Below are 22,604 nucleotides of genomic sequence, written 5' to 3' on the forward strand. Positions count from 1 at the left end.
TCAAGCTAAATTAGTATTAAATAAGTCAAAAAAGTCATATTAGTATTAAATTACTATAATTTTGGCTTGATTATTACGGTATATCTTTAAAAATGTGTCCTACATAAATTGGCCTCTCTTTAACAAATTCAATCTGCCTAACCAAGTGAGTGACTCATGTCTATTAAGTGTTTGCTTTGATTTGATATAAATTATAATGATGTCAATAACTTGGACAATGAATAAATAAAAGGTAGGTGTATGAAGACTACTAAATAGTGATAAAAAAAATTTTGACAATAAATAGTGATAAAATTTGGAGAAGGTAAACGTGGTGAATGATAAATAGTCACGTGTTTAGAGATGTTACAAGCAATTTATTTTTTTCTATTTTTTGGTGCAACACAAATTACAAATAAGATAGGTCATATACTCCCTATCTCATTAAAAGAAGTCCAATAATAATTGACATTTTTTATTTTTAAAATAACATTAATAGTACCTGATTAATATTTCATACACTATCTCAATTTCAATATCTTGTACTTTAAATTTATGGTAATATCATTGACCAAAAATAAAATAAATTATGGTAATATCAATAATTTTTTTGATAAATATAATTCAATACTTTATATTTGCAATATAAATACATCAATATAATGTAACCAAAAATAAAAATACAACAATATGTAATATACTAAAAGTGGTACATTTTTCTCTATTTATATAGTTTTCTTAATTTACATGAAATAGTCAAATATGTCATATATCATGAGTAATTTAAAATAGACATTTTTTTTCACTACCAGTATCTGGTCCTACGGTGGATCAAACTGTGATCCTCCCTACCAAATTCAACGTTAATCATCACTGAACCAACTAATGATTAGTGACACAAATCTTATATCAATTTTTTTTTTTTGGCTTTTACCACCAGTATAATTTGGTTCGGGAGTCAGTTCTGGCATCAAGTGGTTTCAGCCACCTCCTGACTGTAGTTGCGGGGGATCGAACCGTGATTCTCCCTACCAAGTTCAGCGTCAATCACCACTATATCTCATATCTATTTAATGTTATAAAATACTTCATCCGATCTATCTATCTATCTATCTATCTATCTATCTATCTATATATATATATATATATATATATATATATATAATTAAATGCAATTAATCTTCTTGTTCTCATAAAAAATATTACTGAATTTTCAAAAATGCCCTTCATATTCAACCTTCATGGTTTAGTGCCACTTTAATTAATTATAATTTTTTTTATAAAAATACAAATATGTATAGGGAAAGAAAAAAAAAACAGGTTGTAAAAAAGGTGGTAGGGAAAGAAAAAGGTGACATATTGACATGCATTGTTCTCTCTTTCTTCTACCCTATACTATCTTTGGTCCATCGTAATGATATAGTTCCATGGTTAGGGAGGTTGTGGTGGTTTCTCTGACAGACTGTTTTTCCTTCCTTATCATCTCACCTGTGGTGGGACTCTCTGTCCTTTTCTTTTTCTCTCTGGAAGGTTACTTTCTTTATATTAATTTTCTTTCAACAAATTAACTAACGCGTATATTAGTTTTCTCATTTTGAAACGCTACCTTCTCAACACATCAAAATAACATCATCAACTCTTTGCTTCTTCCATTTCAATCCTTGCACCTCTCTTTCTTTTCTTCAAGAATCAAACAAGGTATGTCTTCAATCTTCATCTTCATGCATATATGCATGCATTTTCTTATAAGTTATAACCTCATATATTTATTCAAGATGTATCATGGAATCTTCTCAAGGAATTATTCTCTCATATCCTTAGATCATATTCATATATATATACCTATAAAGGGTCTCTGTATGTACTCATAAATAAGATTATTTTTAAGTTTTTATCTGAAATTAATCTGAATCAATTCATGTTGTATGGATCTGCTTTTTCTAGCATCCTATATAAGATTATTGTTTTATTTTTCAAATCATAATTAACTAAATGATATTCTGATCATGGAATTAAATCATGGATGATGGAACATGGTTGAGTTTTATTGTCTTTAGTCTTATATGCCCTGTTTGTTTCCTTTAAGATGCCAAAATTATAACTGAAAACATAATTATGTTTCGTCGGTTTCTAACATATTTACCAGATATTAGATATGTTTTTATAAGTTTATAGTCTATGTGGTATTAATGAAAGGAACCAAGTCTTCTTTTCTTCTCCACCTTGTTGAAGATATCTGAAAGGAATCTTATCTGTTGCAGGGATCTTTGAAATTGTTGCTTGATCTTGATAATTGATGGCAGAGGAAATTACTGTTAACCAAGTGGAGTCTGAGATAATTGAGCTTGAAGAAGTTGATGAGAAAGAAAATCCTATTGAGTTTGAGGGATTAATTATCACAAAAGGTCCACCTAAGATTCTTTCGCGTTATCGTCGTGATCGTAGGAGTTCCTGCCATGATTTGTGCAAATACGGTATCCCGCATGCCACTGAAGAAAAACCATGGAAAACAGCAAAGAAAAGGAGGGAGAGGAAAACCAATGTATCAGGAGAAATTTTAACTTCATTGGAAGGAACAAAGAAATCAGGAAGAAGTTCAGATCATTCTCTAACTTCAAAAGTTGGAGAACCTGAATATACTGTTGACATCAAGGAAGTGATAACAAGCGAAAAAACAGCCACTTCAGAGAAAAATTCACCGCCTTTTGAAGAAACTGATGTCTCCATGGAACATGATAACAGTGACATAGTTCAACCAAGTTCAGAGACATCTTCTCACCATGTGAAGCAACGTTCCAAAAGTCAAACAAAATGGGAATTAGTCAAAAACAAATGTGCTTTTGGTTCAAGCAGCATTAAAGAAACTGCAATCAGAAGCAAACAGAAAGGAACATTTTCTAGTGGAGGCAAGGATAAATCATCAGCATCAAATTTTCTCTCGTCTACAAAACAAAATGTCAAGAAACCTTCAAGCTCAAGTGATACTTCCAAAAACTTGAGAAGAGTGTCTTCTCAGAAAAATCATGAGAATGGTGAAGAACTGAAACCTGAACTAGCCAACAATGACAATTTACCAGACAAAATTTTGCATGTCATTGAACCTAACTCGGAAAATTTATCTGATGAACCTACTCTGGCTTGTGATGCAACTAAGTCACTTTCACCTTTACCTTCAGCTTCACATTCATCATCAGGAGACAAAAGCTTGAAGAGAACTACTAATAAAACCGGCAATTCTGGGGTTTCTGCATCTTCAAGGAAGGGCCTTAGACATGTTGGACAAGGAACTGTATCTGGGACACTCTCTCATCAATCCTCAGGGAACAAATTCAAGACAAACATACAGCATAAAACACGTAGTGCTTCGCGATCATCACCATCACAGTTATCAACCGTTTCCTCGTCTAACTCTTCTTCACTCAGAAAACAAAATGGTACTACATATAAGCCCAACAAAACAGGACACGGTAATCAGGGTGAAAATGTGAAGGTAGGGTACAAAATAAGGCCAAAGATGACTACAATAGTTGGGGCAGCAAATAATGTTATTCCAACTAGGAAGTTAACTTTTAGGAGAGGAAAGGTGATTGAAATTCAGCCTCAAAGCAACAACATTCCAAGGAGGCTCAAATTCAGGTCAGCACGCCTGCTCGGGGATGACATCAGAAGAGATGTAAATGGCACAAGAAAAAGGACCGTTGCCGATAAAGAAGTTGATGGTGGTGAGTTACATTCTGCAAATATCAAAACTGAGAAAGTTGATCTCAAACAGCAGACTGTGGAAAGAAGTAAAAACGGAAATTTTGGGAGAAGGATTGGTGGTGTAGATAGAAGCCGAATATATGGTTCAAAATCAGGATCCGACAAAGTTGTTTTGAGGCATCAAAATGTGGAATGGAAGAAGAAACAAAATTCAGGTTTGTATAATAATGTCATTGAAGAGACTGCAAGCAAACTTACCGAACTGAGGAAGAGCAAGGTCAAGGCTCTAGTTGGTGCATTTGAAACTGTAATATCTCTTGATTCACCTAGAGAGGGCGCCGCACATGCAGAAGTGAGCACAGTTTGTTGAGTGTTACTGACTACTGTCAATCCTATACTATACATCTGTGTTATTGTACATATTGATAATTGTGATGGGACAAGAAGGAATAACTGAAATTGTTCTGAAAGTGTTTTTGGTTCTAAACTTCAACCTTTTTGAAACTGCATCTGTTTGTGGCTTTGATTTAAGCTTGGATTGTTAATGTTGTTTCATGTGTGTTTTACCTGTTTCCTTTTGTGCCCTTGAGATTTGATGAATGAGAAGATTTCACTGGAATGTATTAGTCTTTACTGATATAGAGTTTTTTCTTTAATTATCTAAGATATACAAGTTGACTCCTATGAAATATATATCACCAACAGATTTTGCAGTAACAATATATAACTAACAATTGCTAAGAGGATCAACCACAAAGCTTGGGGATCACAAAATTAATACTCAGGGATAGAAGATTAGATTCATTAATAATTATCCATTTGATTAGCATAAAACCAAAATAAAGAGAAACAGTTGAGATGTACCAAAAAAAAAAAAAAAAGAGAGAGAGAAACAGTTGAGTTTATCACTATCAAGTTGCTGCAAGAAACAATAATGAAACTACATAATACTCAAAATCTTTCTGATTGACATCAGAATATGAAATTGAAAAAACAAGTAATTGTTAGTTAGTGTATGTTTGATTTTATTGTGACAAGTGATATATGTTCAATATATCAAGTATTAAATAATTCTTTATCATAGATTTCAATTTCATCACCTGAAGATTTTCTGGGTTTTCTGAACAGCTTCTTTTCTTTCCTTTATCAACATAGATTTCATTCACATCATCTTTGCATCTCTGGTTCTAGAAGCTTTAGTCCCACCATCAGTTTGTTTTAAGGCCTAAATTAATCGTCATTCAGCTAATATGAAGTATATAGTTAATCAATCAAGTATTTGATTATCATATTGTCATCATTAATATTACAAAGTCATAATCATGAAAAAGAAGCCGTAATATTACAAAGTCTTATAATGGAAAGGTATAATGGTACTCATCACAGGCTGGCTGATACACAAGTTATCTAGCCATTGATTTCATAGCTATGCCGTGAAAGACTACAATTTTTCAACTGTTTTATATTAATTGTGAAATTCATCGTGTAAAGATTGAAGTCCATATGAGAAATCAATAGCTGGAGTTGTGCTAACTAAACTCCATACTACCATATAATGGCCACTTATACATTATTTTTATATATTACAAAATTGCTAAACCCGTACTGTGTGTATTTCCCAAGCTTTGGTATATGTTACTATATTATTACTCGGACAGGTTAATGTCTTCAGAGCTTCGTCAGCTTTATCTATGTTCATTTGCTGTTGTATATGCATGTGAAGATCCTTTTGGAATGTCAAAATGAATTCGCAAAACTTAAAAGTCAGGCTTCATCAACCTCGCTGGCAATATCAGCTGAAAAGAACTGCTCTACTTTATCAAGGAAACTGTGAGGAAATCTACAGTGCAACATTGAATGTGACGTCTCTGAACTAAATTGTTTGTACTTAGGAACTGCTTCGTCTGAATTCTTAGTTGCCTTGCCGTCCCGCAGGCTTCTTGTCCTGCTACTTTTCACGCCATTTCCCAAAGCACCGTTCTTTCCCAAGGAAGCCCTAGTACCTTTGCCATTGGAACGACTGTGTTTTACTATACCTGATTGATTACTCCCACTAGATTCATCTGTTGGGATATTGTCTAAGTTTGAATTAAACTGAGTTGCAGGTGCAGCATTTCTGCAAGATCTTAGCAAGGAAAGTAGCATATCAACACTTAGTTCTTGCTGAACCATGAACTTGTTCTGTTCGCACCCATAGCATGCCGCAACCAATGTGCCAGCCAATATTGGCATCAACTCTGGGTCACTGAAGAAAACAAATGGCAGATCGCATACCTGTATTTTTACAACTGAGCATTAGATTATCTTAACAAAAATTGACTAAAAAAACCAGAATTTCTTAAATATTGACCTTGTGGAGGATGGTGGGTGTGGGACTCTTTCCCCATCGAAGGACAGCTTGATTTCCAGGATGAAACAATGCAAAGTGACCAAGAAGGGATAGTGATTCAAGCATAAGCGAGCCAACCTGGAAAAGAAATGCAGATTGTAGCATTAAACTTACTATAGCTACGTACCCTGACACATTCACTGCAGGCGTCTAGATACTAACATGTCATGAAGAATAATGTCAGGTGTGCCTGTGCTATAAATACTTATAAATCAAAGCACTCATTGTTTGGAAAATAATGTTGACCTCCAATGAGGTTAGATGAAATCATTCAGACCTCACCCTCTATTCCTTTAGTTTTGAAAATTGCATGTATCCTCTTGAATTAGTCGGGTGGAACTTCTAAACAAAGGATGTGGTTGTAATTTCAGAAAACAGAAAGGATATTAATGCAATTTTATCAACTCTCTAGAGTTTGGTATGATTTACCCTTTAAGTTTGGGGTAGAACACCTTGACTACAAATGAGTAACACTTCCTATGTTTACTATCCGTTAACAATGAATACACAGGTCAAAGAGATTTCATTTTAGAAGGTTCTAGAGTTAGGCAAAGAGATTTCATTTTAGAAGGTTCTAGAGTTAGGCAAGCCAGGGTTACGAAAGCCAACATAAGTCTTTTGATCGTAAAAAGTACTAATGATCTTTTTATTTTTGAGTAGTTGATGATTCACCTGATCATAAGGAGCTTTCCACCTGCTGGCACAATGAGAAAGAAGGAAGCTCATCAAATGGAAAATTTCCATTTTCAGATCTGGCATAGCCTATAAGCAAAACAGCAAAAGGAACACAGGAAAATATCAGCAATAACCAGCACCAGGAGAGAAAGTCAATATAATCTAATATACAAAATCAAATTTAAATATCTAAGCTTTCTTTAGCTTAACATACAGTTTTTTAAATATAGATTATTATTATTATTATTATTATTATTATTATTATTATTATTATTATTATTATTATTATTATTATTATTATTATTATTATTATTATAAGTGGAATCAGCAAACTTACCAGCATTCGCTGCAAAAATGCAAGATCCAAAAGAGCCACGTTATTCAATACCTTCAATACTCCAGTTGCCACCTCTTCAAAATTAGATGGCAGAATAAAGTTTGCCTAGAAGAAAATGAAATCATTTAACATCAAATAACTTAAAAAAAACATATATATTACCAGGAGACACAAGGATAATAAGTAATTACTAATTAGTAACTATTACATGGCCTAGATCCACATCATCATGGAAGTAAATTACTACCTTCATCCCTAAATATAGGACCTTGTTTGACTTAATCACGGAAATTAAGAAAGTTGATAGTAACATTAAATTTTGATATTGTTTTACAACTTTACTCTTCGTGAATCATGAGAGAGAATTAATTTATGATTCCATTATAGTATTTATAACTAGTTGCAGAAAAAGAAGTAACATAATTAGGAGTATGTTGATAAATAAATAATTAATCCAGTTGAAAATTTGAAAAAATATTCAAGAGGATCTTATATTTAGGGATGAAGGTAGTACCTTCTAGAAAATGAAAAGGGAATAATAAAATACATGGAATAATGGACATATCAGAAATCTAATGAGTTTTCATAATAAAGACTTCTGGGATAAATTAATACTAGTAAAAATGATTTTGCATGTTACAGAAAATTTACCTGTTCAGAGGATGATCTATTGTTTGCCTGCAGAAGAACAGCAGTCAAAAGAGAAGGGAGGCTGACAAGTCCTGTTTCAGAAACAGCCGAAAGAAGGAATACCACTGGCTGAGCCAAAATTGATTCTTTTTCATTTTTCTGCGCTGTATGTTTTTCATCTCTCTGAGGAATAGCAGAAGTCACAATATCATTCTGGTTTTTCTTGGATTCATCTTGATTAGTGATCTTCTCCATATCATTGTTTTTCAATTTAACAGAACTTTCATGCTCCAATTCACAGTCCTTGCCAATAGCAACTGATTCTTCATTCCTATTCACCTTACTTATTTCATCCAGTGGTCTGTCCTCAGGGACATCAGGCAAATGCATAGCTGAGCCCCCATTGATCACCGATAAGGGATTGTAATCTCCCCAGGAGTTCTGCCCTACAGAGAGTATGGAATTTGCAAACTTAGCCCCTTCAGAGCTGATTTCCTGCTCCATTGCCACAGGGGAAGATTCCCAGTCAATATAACTCAATTTACCAGGTCTGGAAGTCAAAACCGTCAAAAGATGTATGCTTAAGACAATAGAGGCAGGAAATGCTGATCCTTCCATCTGAGGCCTATCATGAAGTGCAAAAAGATCTCTCAACCGATGAATCACTTGATAGGAAATCAATAACTCCAGCAAACCATCACGCATCTGAAGTTGCCTTGCTTCTGAGCTTATATGGCCAAAAATAGCAGTAACAGTCCACAAAAAATTAATTAATATTTCAGAAATTGATTCAAAGTTCTCAGCTGATGCTTTAGTTGAGGGCAAACTGACATTGCCAGGAGTACTTAAAGATGCTGCGATCTTTATGTAGTTCTCAAGAGCTGCTGAAAGCATCGGGATGATTGGGGGCAGAAGATTCTGTGCAATGAAATAACTCCTATTTGCAGGTGCAGATAGTACAACTCTCAGAAGTTTTAACAGGTGCAATGTAACCAGGCATGCTTCAGGTTTGGATGTGTGAGAAGCTGGCAGGGCAGAAGCAATAAAATCAAGTAGTCCAGCTTGTCGAGATGCTTGCAACTCAGGGTCCTTTCCCTCCAAATACTACAAATAATAATAAGTACAGCTGACATGCTAAAATAACTAAAGCAATTAAAAAAAATCATTATTACCCCCACCCAAATTCCACAATATGAAGAGGCAACATGCACATTTAAACTGTAAATATGCCCTAAGAAGTTGGAATCTGGTTGTCAGAAACAAGGAGTTGGTGGGACAGTCGTCCATAGAATTATTGATCTATAATTTCATACTAAACAAAACAAAGACATACCTTGATCATTTCAGAAATTATCAGTCCTATACTTGTGGCCCCTTCTTTTCTTGCTTGCCGAAGTCTTTGAAGTTCTTGAAGCCACCTGCCAACTTTTGCCCTGGCAGCACCCACTGCTACTCTATATCCAATGCCAGCACTTTCCCCACCAAGAGGGGGCTCAACAAACTCAAACTTTAAAGCCATAAGCCTTTGTCGAATTTTCTTAATTCTTCTCTTTATTGAGGGTTGTGCTGCGATATTGCCAATTCCAAGACTACAACCTATTCCAGAGGCAATGTTTGTCTGAGGATCATCGCTGCTGTTCGTAGGTGTAGACCTGCCTTGTCCCTCCTTATTTAGTGATCGACGCGGCAAAGGGGATGACTGGTCCCTCAAATTTGCTCTCTCCCGAATTTGCTCCAGATAAATCTTGCGACGTTGTTCACTCTCATTAAGTCTTTCTGCCAATTTTTGTGCCAAAAGTTCAGCCTCTTCTTGTTGTGCTTTGGCTCTTTCTTCCTTTCTTCGAAGTTGTTCAATTGCTCTTGCCTCCCGTGCTGCACTTGATGCTTTTCTTTCTTCTTCCCTTCTGACTTGAGCCTCCTCCTTTTTCCGTTGTATCTCAGCAAGACGCTGTAACTTTTCAGCCTCAATGAGTTTCCGGCGTTCCAGAACAGCTTCTTCCCTTGCCAGATCCTCCTTTTGCTTAGATTTTATCACCTGAAGCTTTTCAGCTCTTCTCAACTCTGACTCATGGAGCTTCTGACGCAATATCAATTTTTTATTTTCATCGTTTAAGGAAGTAATAAATCGAATCTCATTTACCTTGCTACTTTCATCACCAGCTCTCTTTGCTACTTGAGCTATAAAAGCTTCATGCCGAGATTCACTCCGTTGATGCCGGGCATACATGCCCTCTCGTAACTTCATATGACGAACAGCATGCCACTCAGTAACGCGATTTAATTTTTGAGACGTACGTTGAAGCTTTTGGACTCTCTCATTCTCTAACTCACTTCTGATTCTCATAGCCCGGGCATGCTTTTCTTCAGCTTCCTTTTTTAAGTCGGAAGTTGTTTTCTTCTTCTTTTCAGGAGACATTAGTTTATCATGCAGTGTACGTACACGCTCAGCACTTTTCCTGCTGAGGCTTGGTGAATGTGACATGCGGGAAGAAACACGAAATGGAGATGAAAGTATGTCCTCCCAGTTCCTCTTCTCCTTCCAAGCATTCAAGGATTTTCCTGGTGCAGAACTCCTCCTTTCTCTTTCCTTTTCAGACAGCAGCATTTGCCTCCTAAGGTTATCTGTGGATCTGGGGTTCTTCTCATTAAAAACTTCTGGAGGTGCTTTATCTTTCTTAGGAGGCAGCTTGTCAGCTCCAGATCCAAGGTGGTCTTTTTTACCCTTGGTAGTGGCAAAAGAAGCAGAACTTTCCAAGAGAGGTAATTTTGATAAATTAACTTCTGAAGTTAATATGCTTATTTGTGTGTCGCATCCACTTTGCATTGTGATAGCATCAGAAGATGAAATATACTTTCTTGACTTCTTTGCTGGTTCTTTGGCATTGTGTGTTCCATCACTGACCCGAGATATTTTTCCATTGCCAACAGATTCAGAAGTCAAACATTTAGACATGGAACTTTCTGTGTTATTACTTGACTGCAAGCTAGCACGCTCTTGTTGAATCTTCCTAAAAGCCTCAAGAGATGAAGATAGTATATCTGCCCTATGCGGTGATGTTGTCATCCGCCGGACCTAAAACCAGAGCAACTGAACAAATTTAGCATATGAGAGCATTGTGCAGATTCCTAATATACAATATTCATAATCTCATATGTGAAGTCAGAAGACTGTACGGGAAACCATAAATTACACAGGAAAAGACTACCAATCGTCGCAATATCCACTGGTAGTCTAAATTACAAGAACATTTATAATAGCACAAATTGGAATGACATACCAAGCATAAGTTATAAAATAAATAATACCCGATGGTGGGTAAGACCGTAAGATCTTGTTCAAAGTGTTAGATTAATAAGTTCACATTTGATTTGATCCTAACATATTCATAACCTATCATAAAACGTAGAGAGAAACTTCCAATATGCATTCACTTATACATGATTATTAGCGAATAAATTCTTTTTCCCTTATCAAGGTGATGTCAGGTACAATATATAAAATCCATGAAAGGCAGATAGTGGTATACTGAAGCCACGAGATATTAATATGAAGAATGGAAGGACGTAGACTAATAGCAATCATACCTCCCATGAGAGAGCATGTGGCCTGCGATGATCGCTCTTCAAAATGACAGGAACTCCGTCAATTACTTGAGAAGACTTTTTAACCTTTTCAAATTCCTCAACTCTAGTGATTAGCTCTTGAAAATCAGATGCAGACTCCTGAAGAACAAGAATTGCCTCTTTCATCTGCTCCAAATCACATTCTAGTTCACAAAGAAGATACAGTTCATCTACAGACCTATTAAGATTCTCAAATAGAAAGCACCAAAGCCTCTGTCTAAACCTTTCTTTGCTTTCATTTGAATCACCTTCTTCTAGAGCATCCATATTATGTGATCCTGAAGCAACGTTTTCCACATTACCATCTGGTTGATCCTTAACCTCTTCGACAGAAGTGGATTCACTGAAAACTTCGAGCACTTGTGAGGAAGGTACTACTTTCCTTAAGCTGCAATTTTGTTCTGCCATTTCCGTATTTGAGATATCAGTTGCCACATTGATAAGGCTATGCGCTTGATTTGCAACATCATTGGCGGACAAGTGTTCATCATTAACACCACAATCGGTTGCTGCTTCATTTGCTTCTTCATTTTTATTATCACAATGTAATGTATCATCTTCTGGACCAATATTTTCCTCATTCACTTCTTGAATGTTAGAATGCTCCAGAGATATATTCTTAACACCTTTACTATTCTCTCCCAATATTTCATCCTCACATCTAAGCGAAGAGTTCTGGTCGGAAACGGTCTCTGCACCAATAGATGATGCAGTTGAGTCTTTTTCTTGGGCATGATATGAATCCACTTGATTAGAAGTACTCTCCTGCTTTCTACAGCTAGGCAAACTATCATCTCCAATACTACCAAACTTAATTCCAACTCCAATCAAGTTTTCATGCGGCGGCAGTGCCAAGCACCCTTCCTCTATGTCACCCCATCTTGGCTTCTGGGCTACGTCAGTCTTATCTGTATGGTCTAACTTCTTAGCATCCTCATGTTTACCTTGAGAATCCGTGCTAATTAGCGGTTCCAGTTCCGACTTCTGAATTTCATTTTTTGGCCTAACCACGCTTGTATTAACAGAGCTTGTGGCCACTTCTTTCTTTGACACAGAAAGGGAACTCGCAACACTTGCAGGGACAGGGCTTTGTAAAAAATTCTCCCCTGACCTAGAACCATGAGTTTTCTGTTTGCCATGTGAATTGACTTCCTTTTTAACCACGGATTGCTGTTTGCGTTGAGAGCTAGAAGCATTTTTCCCCGAAAATCCTCCCATCCAACTCTGCAAAGAGAATTTTGAAACATTCCTATGCTTCTGGAAAAAATAGAAACAACAAAATTAGAGAGTGCAACTAAGTCTAACACTTGTATAACAATCCATAACAAAAAGAACTGATCATTAATGCAAACTCGATTATTATTATATATCAAAATATGGATAAAAATAAAATACACAAGAATTAGCATTTGCCACAACAAAATTACAAACTAGTCTTAAAAACTGTATAAAAAATCTTCATTTTTTCTTTATCTGTCTTCAATAGGCAAAGCAATAACAACAACGAATTCACAATAGATTGTATTAACCCAAGTTGAAAAATTAAAAAAATAATAATAAAAAATGAAAATTTAAAAGAAAAAAAAAAACCTTTTTGACTTGGAACCATCCTGAGTTCTGATCATCAACTGCTTCACTGTCCTCCATCACAAAACCACAAATGCAGATAGTGATTCACGTTAAAGAAGTTAAGATTGTATCAAAATTGACATAAAGATGAAACAATACGAACAAAGTTATTGAAAATAGTGATAACTGAACGATTTTTCAATTGGGAACTCAAAATATTGGGAACGAATTTCAAAAGCAAATCAAAATATTGGTAACAAGATTTGAAGGAAAAGGAAATGAATTCGGAAGCGGTGGAAAATGAGAGGGAAAAGTGTGGGTGGAATTTGAAGGGAAATGAGGAAGAAAAGGGGTTGTGGTTTTTTAGGGTTTTGAAAGTAATATTTGGGAAAGAAAGAAATGGAGTGGAAAAGAAAGAGGAGGGAAGGAATTGCAACTCCAATTAAGAATTTATTTAGTTCAATTGAATTGGAAAAAAAATAAATTAAGAATTAACTAGAAAATATAACAATTACATTTTTTTTTTAACCCACAATAATTAAGACCGTACCATCTCTTAAATCGAATTCAAAAATTAATTCGGTTTTTTTTTAGGAAAAGTTGAGTTGTCAATTTTCTCAGTACCATTTTGGTTATTGATGGTGATTGGATTTCTTTATTGATATCATTTTTTTTGCAAATTGACAAGATGATTATATTGTTTCTTAACATGCTAATGCATCATGTTCAACGCAGCGAAACAATGACGATATGTAGGTTGATATGCTATGGAAAATCAAAATACCAACAGTGGGTAGATATAAATACAATATTGAGACTTCATTTTCATTACAACAAAATTTAGTGGGAGTGAAAGAAACAGAGTGGAAAAGAAGGACGGAAGGAATTGCAACTCCAAATAAGAAATTAGGTTCAATTGAATTGACAAAAAAAATTAGAATTTACATTTTTTTTCTTAACCCACAATCATTAGAGTTGCGCTATCTCTCAAATTGACGACTTCAAGATCAACTCATTCTTTTTTAGGACGAGTTAGGTTCTCAATTTTTCAGTATTATGTTGATTAGTAAAGGTAATCAGATTTTGTGATTGAATCCATTTTTTGCAAATTGACAAGATAATTATTATTTTTCCTGACATTCTAATACATCAGGATTAGCGCAACAAAAAAAAAAGGATGTGCCTGTTTTCTGAGAAGTCACTTGGTTGATGATTTGTTCTTCAACTAAAAGGTACTCAGATCGAAATCCAGCAAGAGAAAAAGAAGAGGATATATAAATGCAATGTTGATGCTTCATTTCCGTTACAACACAATCAAATTGTCATAATTTTGATGTGATGCCAAAGTACGACCACCGATGCTTGGCAAAGAAGTAGGAAAGTATTTCCCACCACTGCCTCGTTGACATCAAGCCAAAGTAATTTTAGCTCTTTTTTAAATTATTCATATTCATATAGTGTTATTAGTTAAGTCCAATAGCAAATAGTGTAGGTATTGGTTAAGTCCAATATTCATATAGTGTTAATACTCATTTGGTTTTGAATAGAAATACAATTAAATTATTCCACTTCAAAAGTTTTTTTTTTATAATAAAAAATTAGTACAAAAAAAAAAGTTAATTATACTACTCACATCACATTTTTTGTACTCACATCACATTTTTTGGTTGGTAACAATTGTGATTTCAGTTCATCTTATCTTAATTGTGATTAAATTCCATTAATCGTTCCACATTACCACAGCAACATTCAGCGCCTTTTTACTCCCATTTAATTAATTTTACTAACACCATCAAAATATTATTAGTTGTGTTCCTTACCAAAAAAAAAATTGGCAAAAAAAAAATAGAACAAAAAGAAGTCCTAGATACTCACCACACCACAAGACATCGTCATTTGACTATATATGATGATATATGCATCCAAAACAAATTTTCTAAGTCCATTAAATAATTCTCTAAGTCAAAATTATAAGAATCATTTAGTTTAGGTGGAATTGAAAGGTAGAGTTTACTTCATATTAAAATTATATATATAACTTATATAATTTTTAACTTAATATAAAATTAATAATGTTATTTTTAATCTATAATTTAAGTGTTATGAATATTAATTAAATAAAATATAAAAAAATTAATATATTATTAATTTTAAATTCAAAAATCAATTTTAAATATTAGATAAGTCGCACTCATATTGATTTTTTTTCATTCTCATGAATTAAATACGACTATATAATGCATTTCAATTTAAATAACAAATATTGTTGGTATTAGTTAAAAATATAAATGTTGAAAAGTCTTGATTTTCCCAACAAATGACACCAACAGTATATCTTGTAAAGAATAATATTTTTTTCACGTAATAAATATGACTCTTTAAATCATGCATGTCATGTAAGAATGAATATTATATATATATATATATATATATATATATATATATATATATATATATTGAAATATAAAGTGATTGTATTGTAAATTTTAACCTTTGTTATTTTATTTTAACGGAACCATATTGCATTTATGTATCTACCATTTATTAAATAACTTATTACATTTAGATAATTGCATAAAATTTTGTGATATTCTATTATTTTATTAAAATCTAATTACTTATATGTTTCGTCTCTCAGACATTTTCATCTATTCTTTTGTATATTTTTCTTTTTTCTTTCTTTTTTTCACACACATGCATAAAATAAGAGACATTGTTATTGGCTGCTATAAGCAAAAATTCACTATTAAGATAATTGAATAATTGATATACTTGATCTATAATATAGACCGAATATTGAACTTTATTAAAATAATCACGTGTTTAAAAAATTATTACTCTTCTAATTATTTATTACTAATATGATATTATATGTATTTTTAAAAATATTTATGCTCTTTGCAAAAAAAGGTAAAAACATGTGAGTTTAAATTATTTTATTGATTTTACAGAGAGTTAAATCGTGTAAACTTGTTTTGACTTGCAATTTTACTAAAAACTATTTTAGCTTTGATTTAACACGAAAGTTATATCTAAAAACGTAAAATCGATAGAGTTTACGATTTAAAATGAGATTTTAACAACTATGCTAGCTCTAAGTATCATTTCTTCTCAAATTATTTTCTGCTCTAAATGACATTTTTATCGTTCTGTGAGCTTAGTTCAGTTGGTAGGACATTCCATTTTAGCATAAATATCTCAACAAACTACTATTTAAATTACCATTATATCCGACCAATTTTTTTTTATTTCTAATTCTCTTCTAACCTAATTTTCAATAAATTTAAATATTCAATCTTAATTCGAATTTAACATTGTTTATTTCAATAAATTTAATTATTAAATTATTTTTTAAATTAAAAATATTATTTTATTTCAAAGTGCCTTTTATATCCACACCACCCATCACCAGGGGCGCCGTTTCATAGATTTTGGTAGCCTATTGACGAACATGTGGTTGGATTGTAACTAATTAGCATACAAAATTTAAATTCTCAACAAATATTAAAAAATTATTTAATATTCAAATTTTCATACAAAACAATTCCTATAAAACAATTACATAAATAACAATGTTACATCTGCTTGTTCAAAAACAATGATACGTCTACTATTAGATTATTTACATTTAAACTATGAGATTATCTATCAAATTTACGAAAAGAATTATTTTTTTAAGAAAATGAATAAGTGTTATAATCTATATCTATACTATATAAAAAGGTGATACATAAATTTTGGTGTGGACTTTTCATAATACCAACAATACCCTTATTTTTTTAATAGCAACAAAAATATTTTATTAACAAACTCATCATAACATAAGACACTTTTTTTTAGCAGCAAAAATATTTTATTAGCAAACTGACCAAAACAAAAGACATATCTTTTTTTTTGGACATAAGTTTCCACGCCAGCCTGGCCCGCTAGTACAATATAATTTTTTTAATAACAAATAAAAAGATCAAACGATCAAGTACAGAGAGTATCAAATATACTAAAAAAAGAGAATAAAAAGGTAAGAACCAACAACAAAGAAAACCCTATCGACTCATTGGGCTATCACTAAGATTATGACTAGTAATAACATAATAGCGCAAATATCTAATATGTGATCACCTAACTCTACAATAGTCATTAACGAAGGTGAATTTGGAGAAGAATGATGTTGTGGCTTTGAGCTACTATTTGATTCTAAAGGAGACTGTGCTGAATTTACGGTCAAATTCTTCATACCATGTGACTCAGAAAGTGTTAGTGGTGTTAGCTTGTGGTTAGGCTCAGCAGGCTTAGGCCGTGCCAATGAGCAAGGTTAGGCGCGCGCGCAAGGCAAGCAGGCTTGGCCTGGCTTGGCCTGAAGTGGCTTGGCTAACAAGTTAAGTACTTGTAAGTGTGTGTACTTGCTTGTGTGTGATGTACTCCTATATAAGGACTTGTTATGTGATGAATAAACTAGAGAATGCCATTTGAAACCAACAATTGGTATCAGGAGACCTCAAAATCCAGTTTTGCAAAAACAGAAAAAAGTTAGTTACAACGGTGTAACCGTTTCTTTCTCTTCTCCTTTCTTTCTTCCTCCAACGTAAAGCTTCACCAAGCTTTATCAATGGCAGATTCTAATACACCATTTCATCAATCTATTCCAAAGTTCGAAGGATTCTATGATCATTGGGCTGAGCTCATGGAAAATCTGCTGCGATCGAAGGAATTTTGGAGCTTGATTGAACATGGTGTATCCGTTGCTCCTGCAAATGCAACGCAAGAACAGATACGTGCTGCAGAGGAAAGTAAGTTGAAAGATCTTAAAGTCAAGAATTACTTGTATCAATCCATCGATAGAGCAATTCTTGAAACAATTCTTGATCGAAGCACATCCAGAAGTATTTGGGAATCTATGAGACAGAAATACCAAGGTTCAACAAGGGTGAAACGCGCTCAATTGCAATCTTTGAGGCGTGAATTTGAGCTATTGTTGATGCAAGAAGATGAATCAGTAGATGACTACTTTAGAAGAACTCTTGCAATTGCTACAAAGATGACAGCACAAGGTGAAACATTATCTCAAGCCTCTATTGTTGAAAAGATCACAAGATCTATGACTCAGCGGTTTGAATATGTTATCTGCTCAATTGAAGAATCAAGAGACGTTACTACAATGTCTATTGATGAGTTGCAGAGCAGCCTTCTTGTACATGAAGGAAGGATGAAGAGGCACAGAGCTAAGGATGAAGAGCAAGCTCTGAAAGCCTCCAATCTTGGCAGAGGTAACAACAATTCAAGCAATTCCACCACCACCAGAGGAAGAGGACGTGGTTCTAGGGGGCGTGGAAGAGGTAGATCCAATCCTATCTCTAAGGAATTTGTTGAATGTTATAAATGTCACAAGCTGGGACATTATCAGAGTGAATGTCCATCTTGGGAAGAAGGTGCAAACTATGCTGAATTCAATGAACATGAAGAACTCTTGATGATGGCTCAAGAAGTAACAGCTCACACACGTGATCAGGTTTGGTTCCTTGATTCTGGCTGTAGTAATCACATGATAGGCAACAAAGAATGGCTATTTGATTTTGATTCCAGCTTTAGAGAAACTGTGAAACTTGGTGATAACTCCATTATGTCTGTCATGGGAAAGGGAAATCTTAAGCTGCATTTAGAAGGGAAGATAAGTGTGATTAGTGATGTGTATTATCTTCCAAATCTTAAGAACAACCTGCTTAGTATTGGCCAGTTGCAACAGAAAAATCTTACTATAGTGTTTAGCAAGAACACCTGCAAGATATTTCATGAAGAAAAAGGATTGATCATTTCAACTCCTATGACAGCCAATAGAATGTATGTTTTGCTTGCACCAGTTATGATGCCTCAGTGTCTTGTAGCAAAACATGAGGATATAGAACATATATGGCACTGCAGGTATGGCCATCTTAATTTCAAAGGTTTGGTGACTCTTGCAAAGAGAACAATGGTGAAAGGCCTGCCTATATTGAAAGATTCAGCAGAATTATGCCCTGATTGTGTGATTAGCAAGCATCACAGAGATTCTATTCCCAAAACAGCATCATGGAGAGCTTCAAGCAAGTTAGAATTGATTCACTCTGATATTTGTGGGCCAATCAATCCATCTTCCAATGGAGGCTGCAGATATTTCATAACCTTCATAGATGATTTCAGCAGAAAGACTTGGACCTATCCCTTGAAAGATAAGTCCAGTGCATTTGAAGTTTTCAGAAAATTCAAAGCATTAGTGGAGAAGGAATCAGATCATCAGATTAAATGTCTTAGAACTGATAGAGGAGGAGAGTTTACCTCAAGCCAGTTCAATGATTTCTGCAGTGAACATGGAATCAAAAGGCAATTAACTGCAGCATATACTCCTCAGCAAAATGGAGTTTCAGAAAGAAAAAATAGGACATTAATGAATATGGTGAGAAGTATGATGTCAGGGATGAATGTACCAAAGAGGTTTTGGCCAGAAGCTGTAGTCTGGGCCACACATGTCATCAATAGAAGCCCAACATTGTCTGTGAAAGATAGAACACCTGAAGAAGCATGGAGTGAAATGAAGCCTTCAGTATCTCATTTCAAGGTATTTGGTTGCATAGCATATGCACATGTGCCTGATGTCCATAGAAAGAAGCTAGATCCCAAAAGTGTCAAGTGTGTTCACTTAGGGGTTAGTGAGGAATCAAAAGCTTACAAGCTCTATGATCCTGTGCAGAAGAAGATAATCATTAGCAGAGATGTTGTTTTTGATGAAAAACAAGGATGGAGATGGAATGAAATAAGTGACAAAAAGGAAATTGAGTTAATAGACAATGATGCTGAAGATTCAGTACAAGCTGAACCTGCTGAAGTTGATCCAGTCACTACTGAACCAGCAGTTCAAAGTGATAGTGACATGGACACCACTAGTGAAGAAAACTATGATAACACAGAGGATGGTGTAGGGCAAAGAGCCAGAAGACCTCCAGGCTGGATGAGAGATTATGTGACTGGTTCTGAATTGCAAGAGGAGGAACAATTGCAAAATCTAGCTGTGTTTAGTAATAATGAGGATCCAACTTGCTTTGAAGAAGCAGTGAAATTGGCTGTATGGAGAGAGGCAATGGATCAAGAGATAGAGTCTATTGAGAGAAATGGAACCTGGGAATTGACAGATCTTCCTCAAGGTATGAAGAAGATTGGTGTGAAATGGGTTTTTAAAACAAAATATAATGAACAAGGCAAGGTTGAAAAGTACAAGGCCAGACTAGTAGCTAAAGGATACAGTCAGCAATATGGCATTGATTTCAATGAAGTATTTGCTCCTGTAGCCAGATGGGATACAATTAGAACCATTCTTGCATTAGCTGCTTCACATGGATGGAATGTATATCAGTTGGATGTGAAAAGTGCATTTTTACATGGTGACTTAGCTGAAGATGTGTATGTTGATCAACCAGCAGGTTACAATAAGCAAGAGGGAAAAGTGTATAAGCTGAAGAAAGCCTTGTATGGACTTAAGCAAGCTCCAAGGGCATGGTATAGTAAGATAGAATCTTACTATACCATGCCCTTGGAGCTTGCTTAAGTCCATACAAGGCTTTCTTCAGCTTATACACTTTTCCCTCTTGCTTATTGTAACCTGCTGGTTGATCAACATACACATCTTCAGCTAAGTCCCTCTGTGCCTCTTCATCCTTCCTTCATGCACAAGAAGCAGCTGCTACAAACTCTGCTTTAGTGGTGGATAGAGTGACAATGGCTTGCTTCTTTGAAGACCATGATACTGCACTTGAGCCAAGCATATACACATATCCAGATGTAGATTTTCTATCATCTAGATCACCTGCATAATCACTATCAGAATCTTACTTTGCTCAAGAAAAGTTTCAGAAGTGTCCTCATGAGCATACATTGTTCATAAAACAAGATGATAAGAAGAATGTGTTGATTGTGAGTTTGTATGTGGATGACTTGATTTTTACTGGCAGTAATGAAGTCATGTTTGAAGAATTCAAAACTTCTATGAAAAGCAAGTTCTCAATGACTGATTTAGGCAAAATGAGGTACTTTCTTGGAGTAGAAGTAAAGCAGTTTGATGGTGGGATTTTCATCTGTCAACAGAAGTATGCAAAAGAACTTTTGTTGAGGTTCAAAATGGATCAATGTAACAAAGTGTGTAGCCCTATTGTGCCTGGAAACAAATTGATCAGAGATGAAAGTGGAAAATTGGTGGATGCTACTAATTACAGACAAATGACAGGTTGCTTGATGTATTTGCTTGCATCTAGGCCTGATTTGACATTTTCTGTGTGTTTGGTGGCTAGATATATGGAGAGGCCTACTGAGATTCACTTGGCTGCAGTCAAAAGAATAATGAGGTATCTCAAAGGGACATTAGAACTTGGCATTTGGTACAGAAGGAATGAGAAGTTGACATTGGTTGGATGGTCTGATAGTGATTATGCAGGTGATCTAGATGATAGAAAATCTACATCTGGATATGTGTATATGCTTGGCTCAAGTGCAGTATCATGGTCTTCAAAGAAGCAAGCCATTGTCACTCTATCCACCACTGAAGCAGAGTTTGTAGCAGCTGCTTCTTGTGCTTGCCAAGGTATCTGGTTGAGGAGGATTCTTGCAGAGCTTGGCCAGCTGCAGGAGTGTACTATAATAAAGTGTGATAACAGCTCATCAATTAAGCTGTCAAAGAATCCAGTGATGCATGGGAGGTGTAAGCACATAGATGTGAGGTATCATTTTTTGAGGGACTTGACTAGAGAAGGAGTGGTAGAGCTCAGCCACTGCAGCACAATGGAGCAACTTGCTGATATCATGACCAAGCCATTGAAGCTTGAAACGTTTTGTAATCTTAGGGATAAGCTAGGTGTAAGTGATGGTCATAGCCTAGAATGATTGTTTGTTATTGTTTTTTTGTATAAACTGTTCACATGTGTTCAGTTTAGGGGAGTGTTTGTTAGTGGTGTTAGCTTGTGGTTAGGCTCAGCAGGCTTAGGCCGTGCCAATGAGCAAGGTTAGGCGCGCGCGCAAGGCAAGCAGGCTTGGCCTGGCTTGGCCTGAAGTGGCTTGGCTAACAAGTTAAGTACTTGTAAGTGTGTGTACTTGCTTGTGTGTGATGTACTCCTATATAAGGACTTGTTATGTGATGAATAAACTAGAGAATGCCATTTGAAACCAACAGAAAGTGCATCAGCAACACTGACATTATTCACTGCATCATCAACATGAAATAATCATATATATAATTAGTATTTATAAACAATGTAAACATAATAGAATATTGTTGAAAACAAAAGAGAGTATTAATAAAAGATAGACGGGCAACAAGGGAGTACTTACGGTGACAAGGGAGTGATACTCCACAAAGAGTAGGCAAGTTGAACATCTTGGTGACATTAAATGATGGTAAATTTTGAATTTCCATTTGAATATCGCAAATGTAACCGCAATTGAATGCTACAAGAGCTTTAGTAGTAGAACAACATGGTAATGATACATAGTCGACGTAATTGTGATCACCATAAAATATGGTTGACACAGCATCAGCACATCAATTATTATTCGTCTACAATATTGTAATGATACAGAGACAGAGTTCAATGGAAACGTGATCAATACAAGTAGAAATAATGGAAAAGCAACATTTGACACTTTCTCCATCTTCTCTTCTCTATACGTATGTGTGTGGATCTT

The 22,604-nt window shown here is 34.8% G+C and overlaps 2 protein-coding genes across 3 annotated transcripts; one reads left to right on the top strand and one right to left on the bottom strand.

Moving 5' to 3' along the window:
- The first annotated feature begins 1,297 nt into the window (after nt 1–1,297).
- On the top strand, nt 1,298–4,322 carry LOC123885747. Of its 2 annotated transcripts, none has more exons than XM_045935058.1 (2): nt 1,298–1,677; nt 2,241–4,322. In XM_045935058.1, the coding sequence occupies exon 2, from the start codon at nt 2,276–2,278 to the stop codon at nt 4,049–4,051; it is 1,776 nt and encodes a 591-aa protein (XP_045791014.1). In that variant the 5' UTR covers nt 1,298–1,677; nt 2,241–2,275; the 3' UTR covers nt 4,052–4,322. The 2 variants fall into 2 exon arrangements, with proteins under 2 accessions (XP_045791014.1, XP_045791015.1); XM_045935059.1 differs by lacking the exon at nt 1,298–1,677 and adding an exon at nt 1,700–1,836.
- A 732-nt stretch (nt 4,323–5,054) lies between these two features.
- Nucleotides 5,055–13,375, bottom strand: LOC123885749. Its single transcript, XM_045935060.1, has 8 exons — nt 12,927–13,375; nt 11,298–12,593; nt 9,046–10,785; nt 7,734–8,816; nt 7,083–7,187; nt 6,743–6,832; nt 6,032–6,148; nt 5,055–5,955 (listed from the first exon to the last, which is right to left on the bottom strand). Exons 1-8 carry the CDS (start codon nt 12,981–12,983, stop codon nt 5,446–5,448), a joined length of 4,998 nt encoding a protein of 1,665 aa, XP_045791016.1. The 5' UTR covers nt 12,984–13,375; the 3' UTR covers nt 5,055–5,445.
- Nucleotides 13,376–22,604: the final 9,229 nt, after the last annotated feature.

This window comes from Trifolium pratense, linkage group LG5 (assembly GCF_020283565.1).
Source record: "Trifolium pratense cultivar HEN17-A07 linkage group LG5, ARS_RC_1.1, whole genome shotgun sequence".
In the NCBI taxonomy this organism is placed as follows: domain Eukaryota; kingdom Viridiplantae; phylum Streptophyta; class Magnoliopsida; order Fabales; family Fabaceae; genus Trifolium; species Trifolium pratense.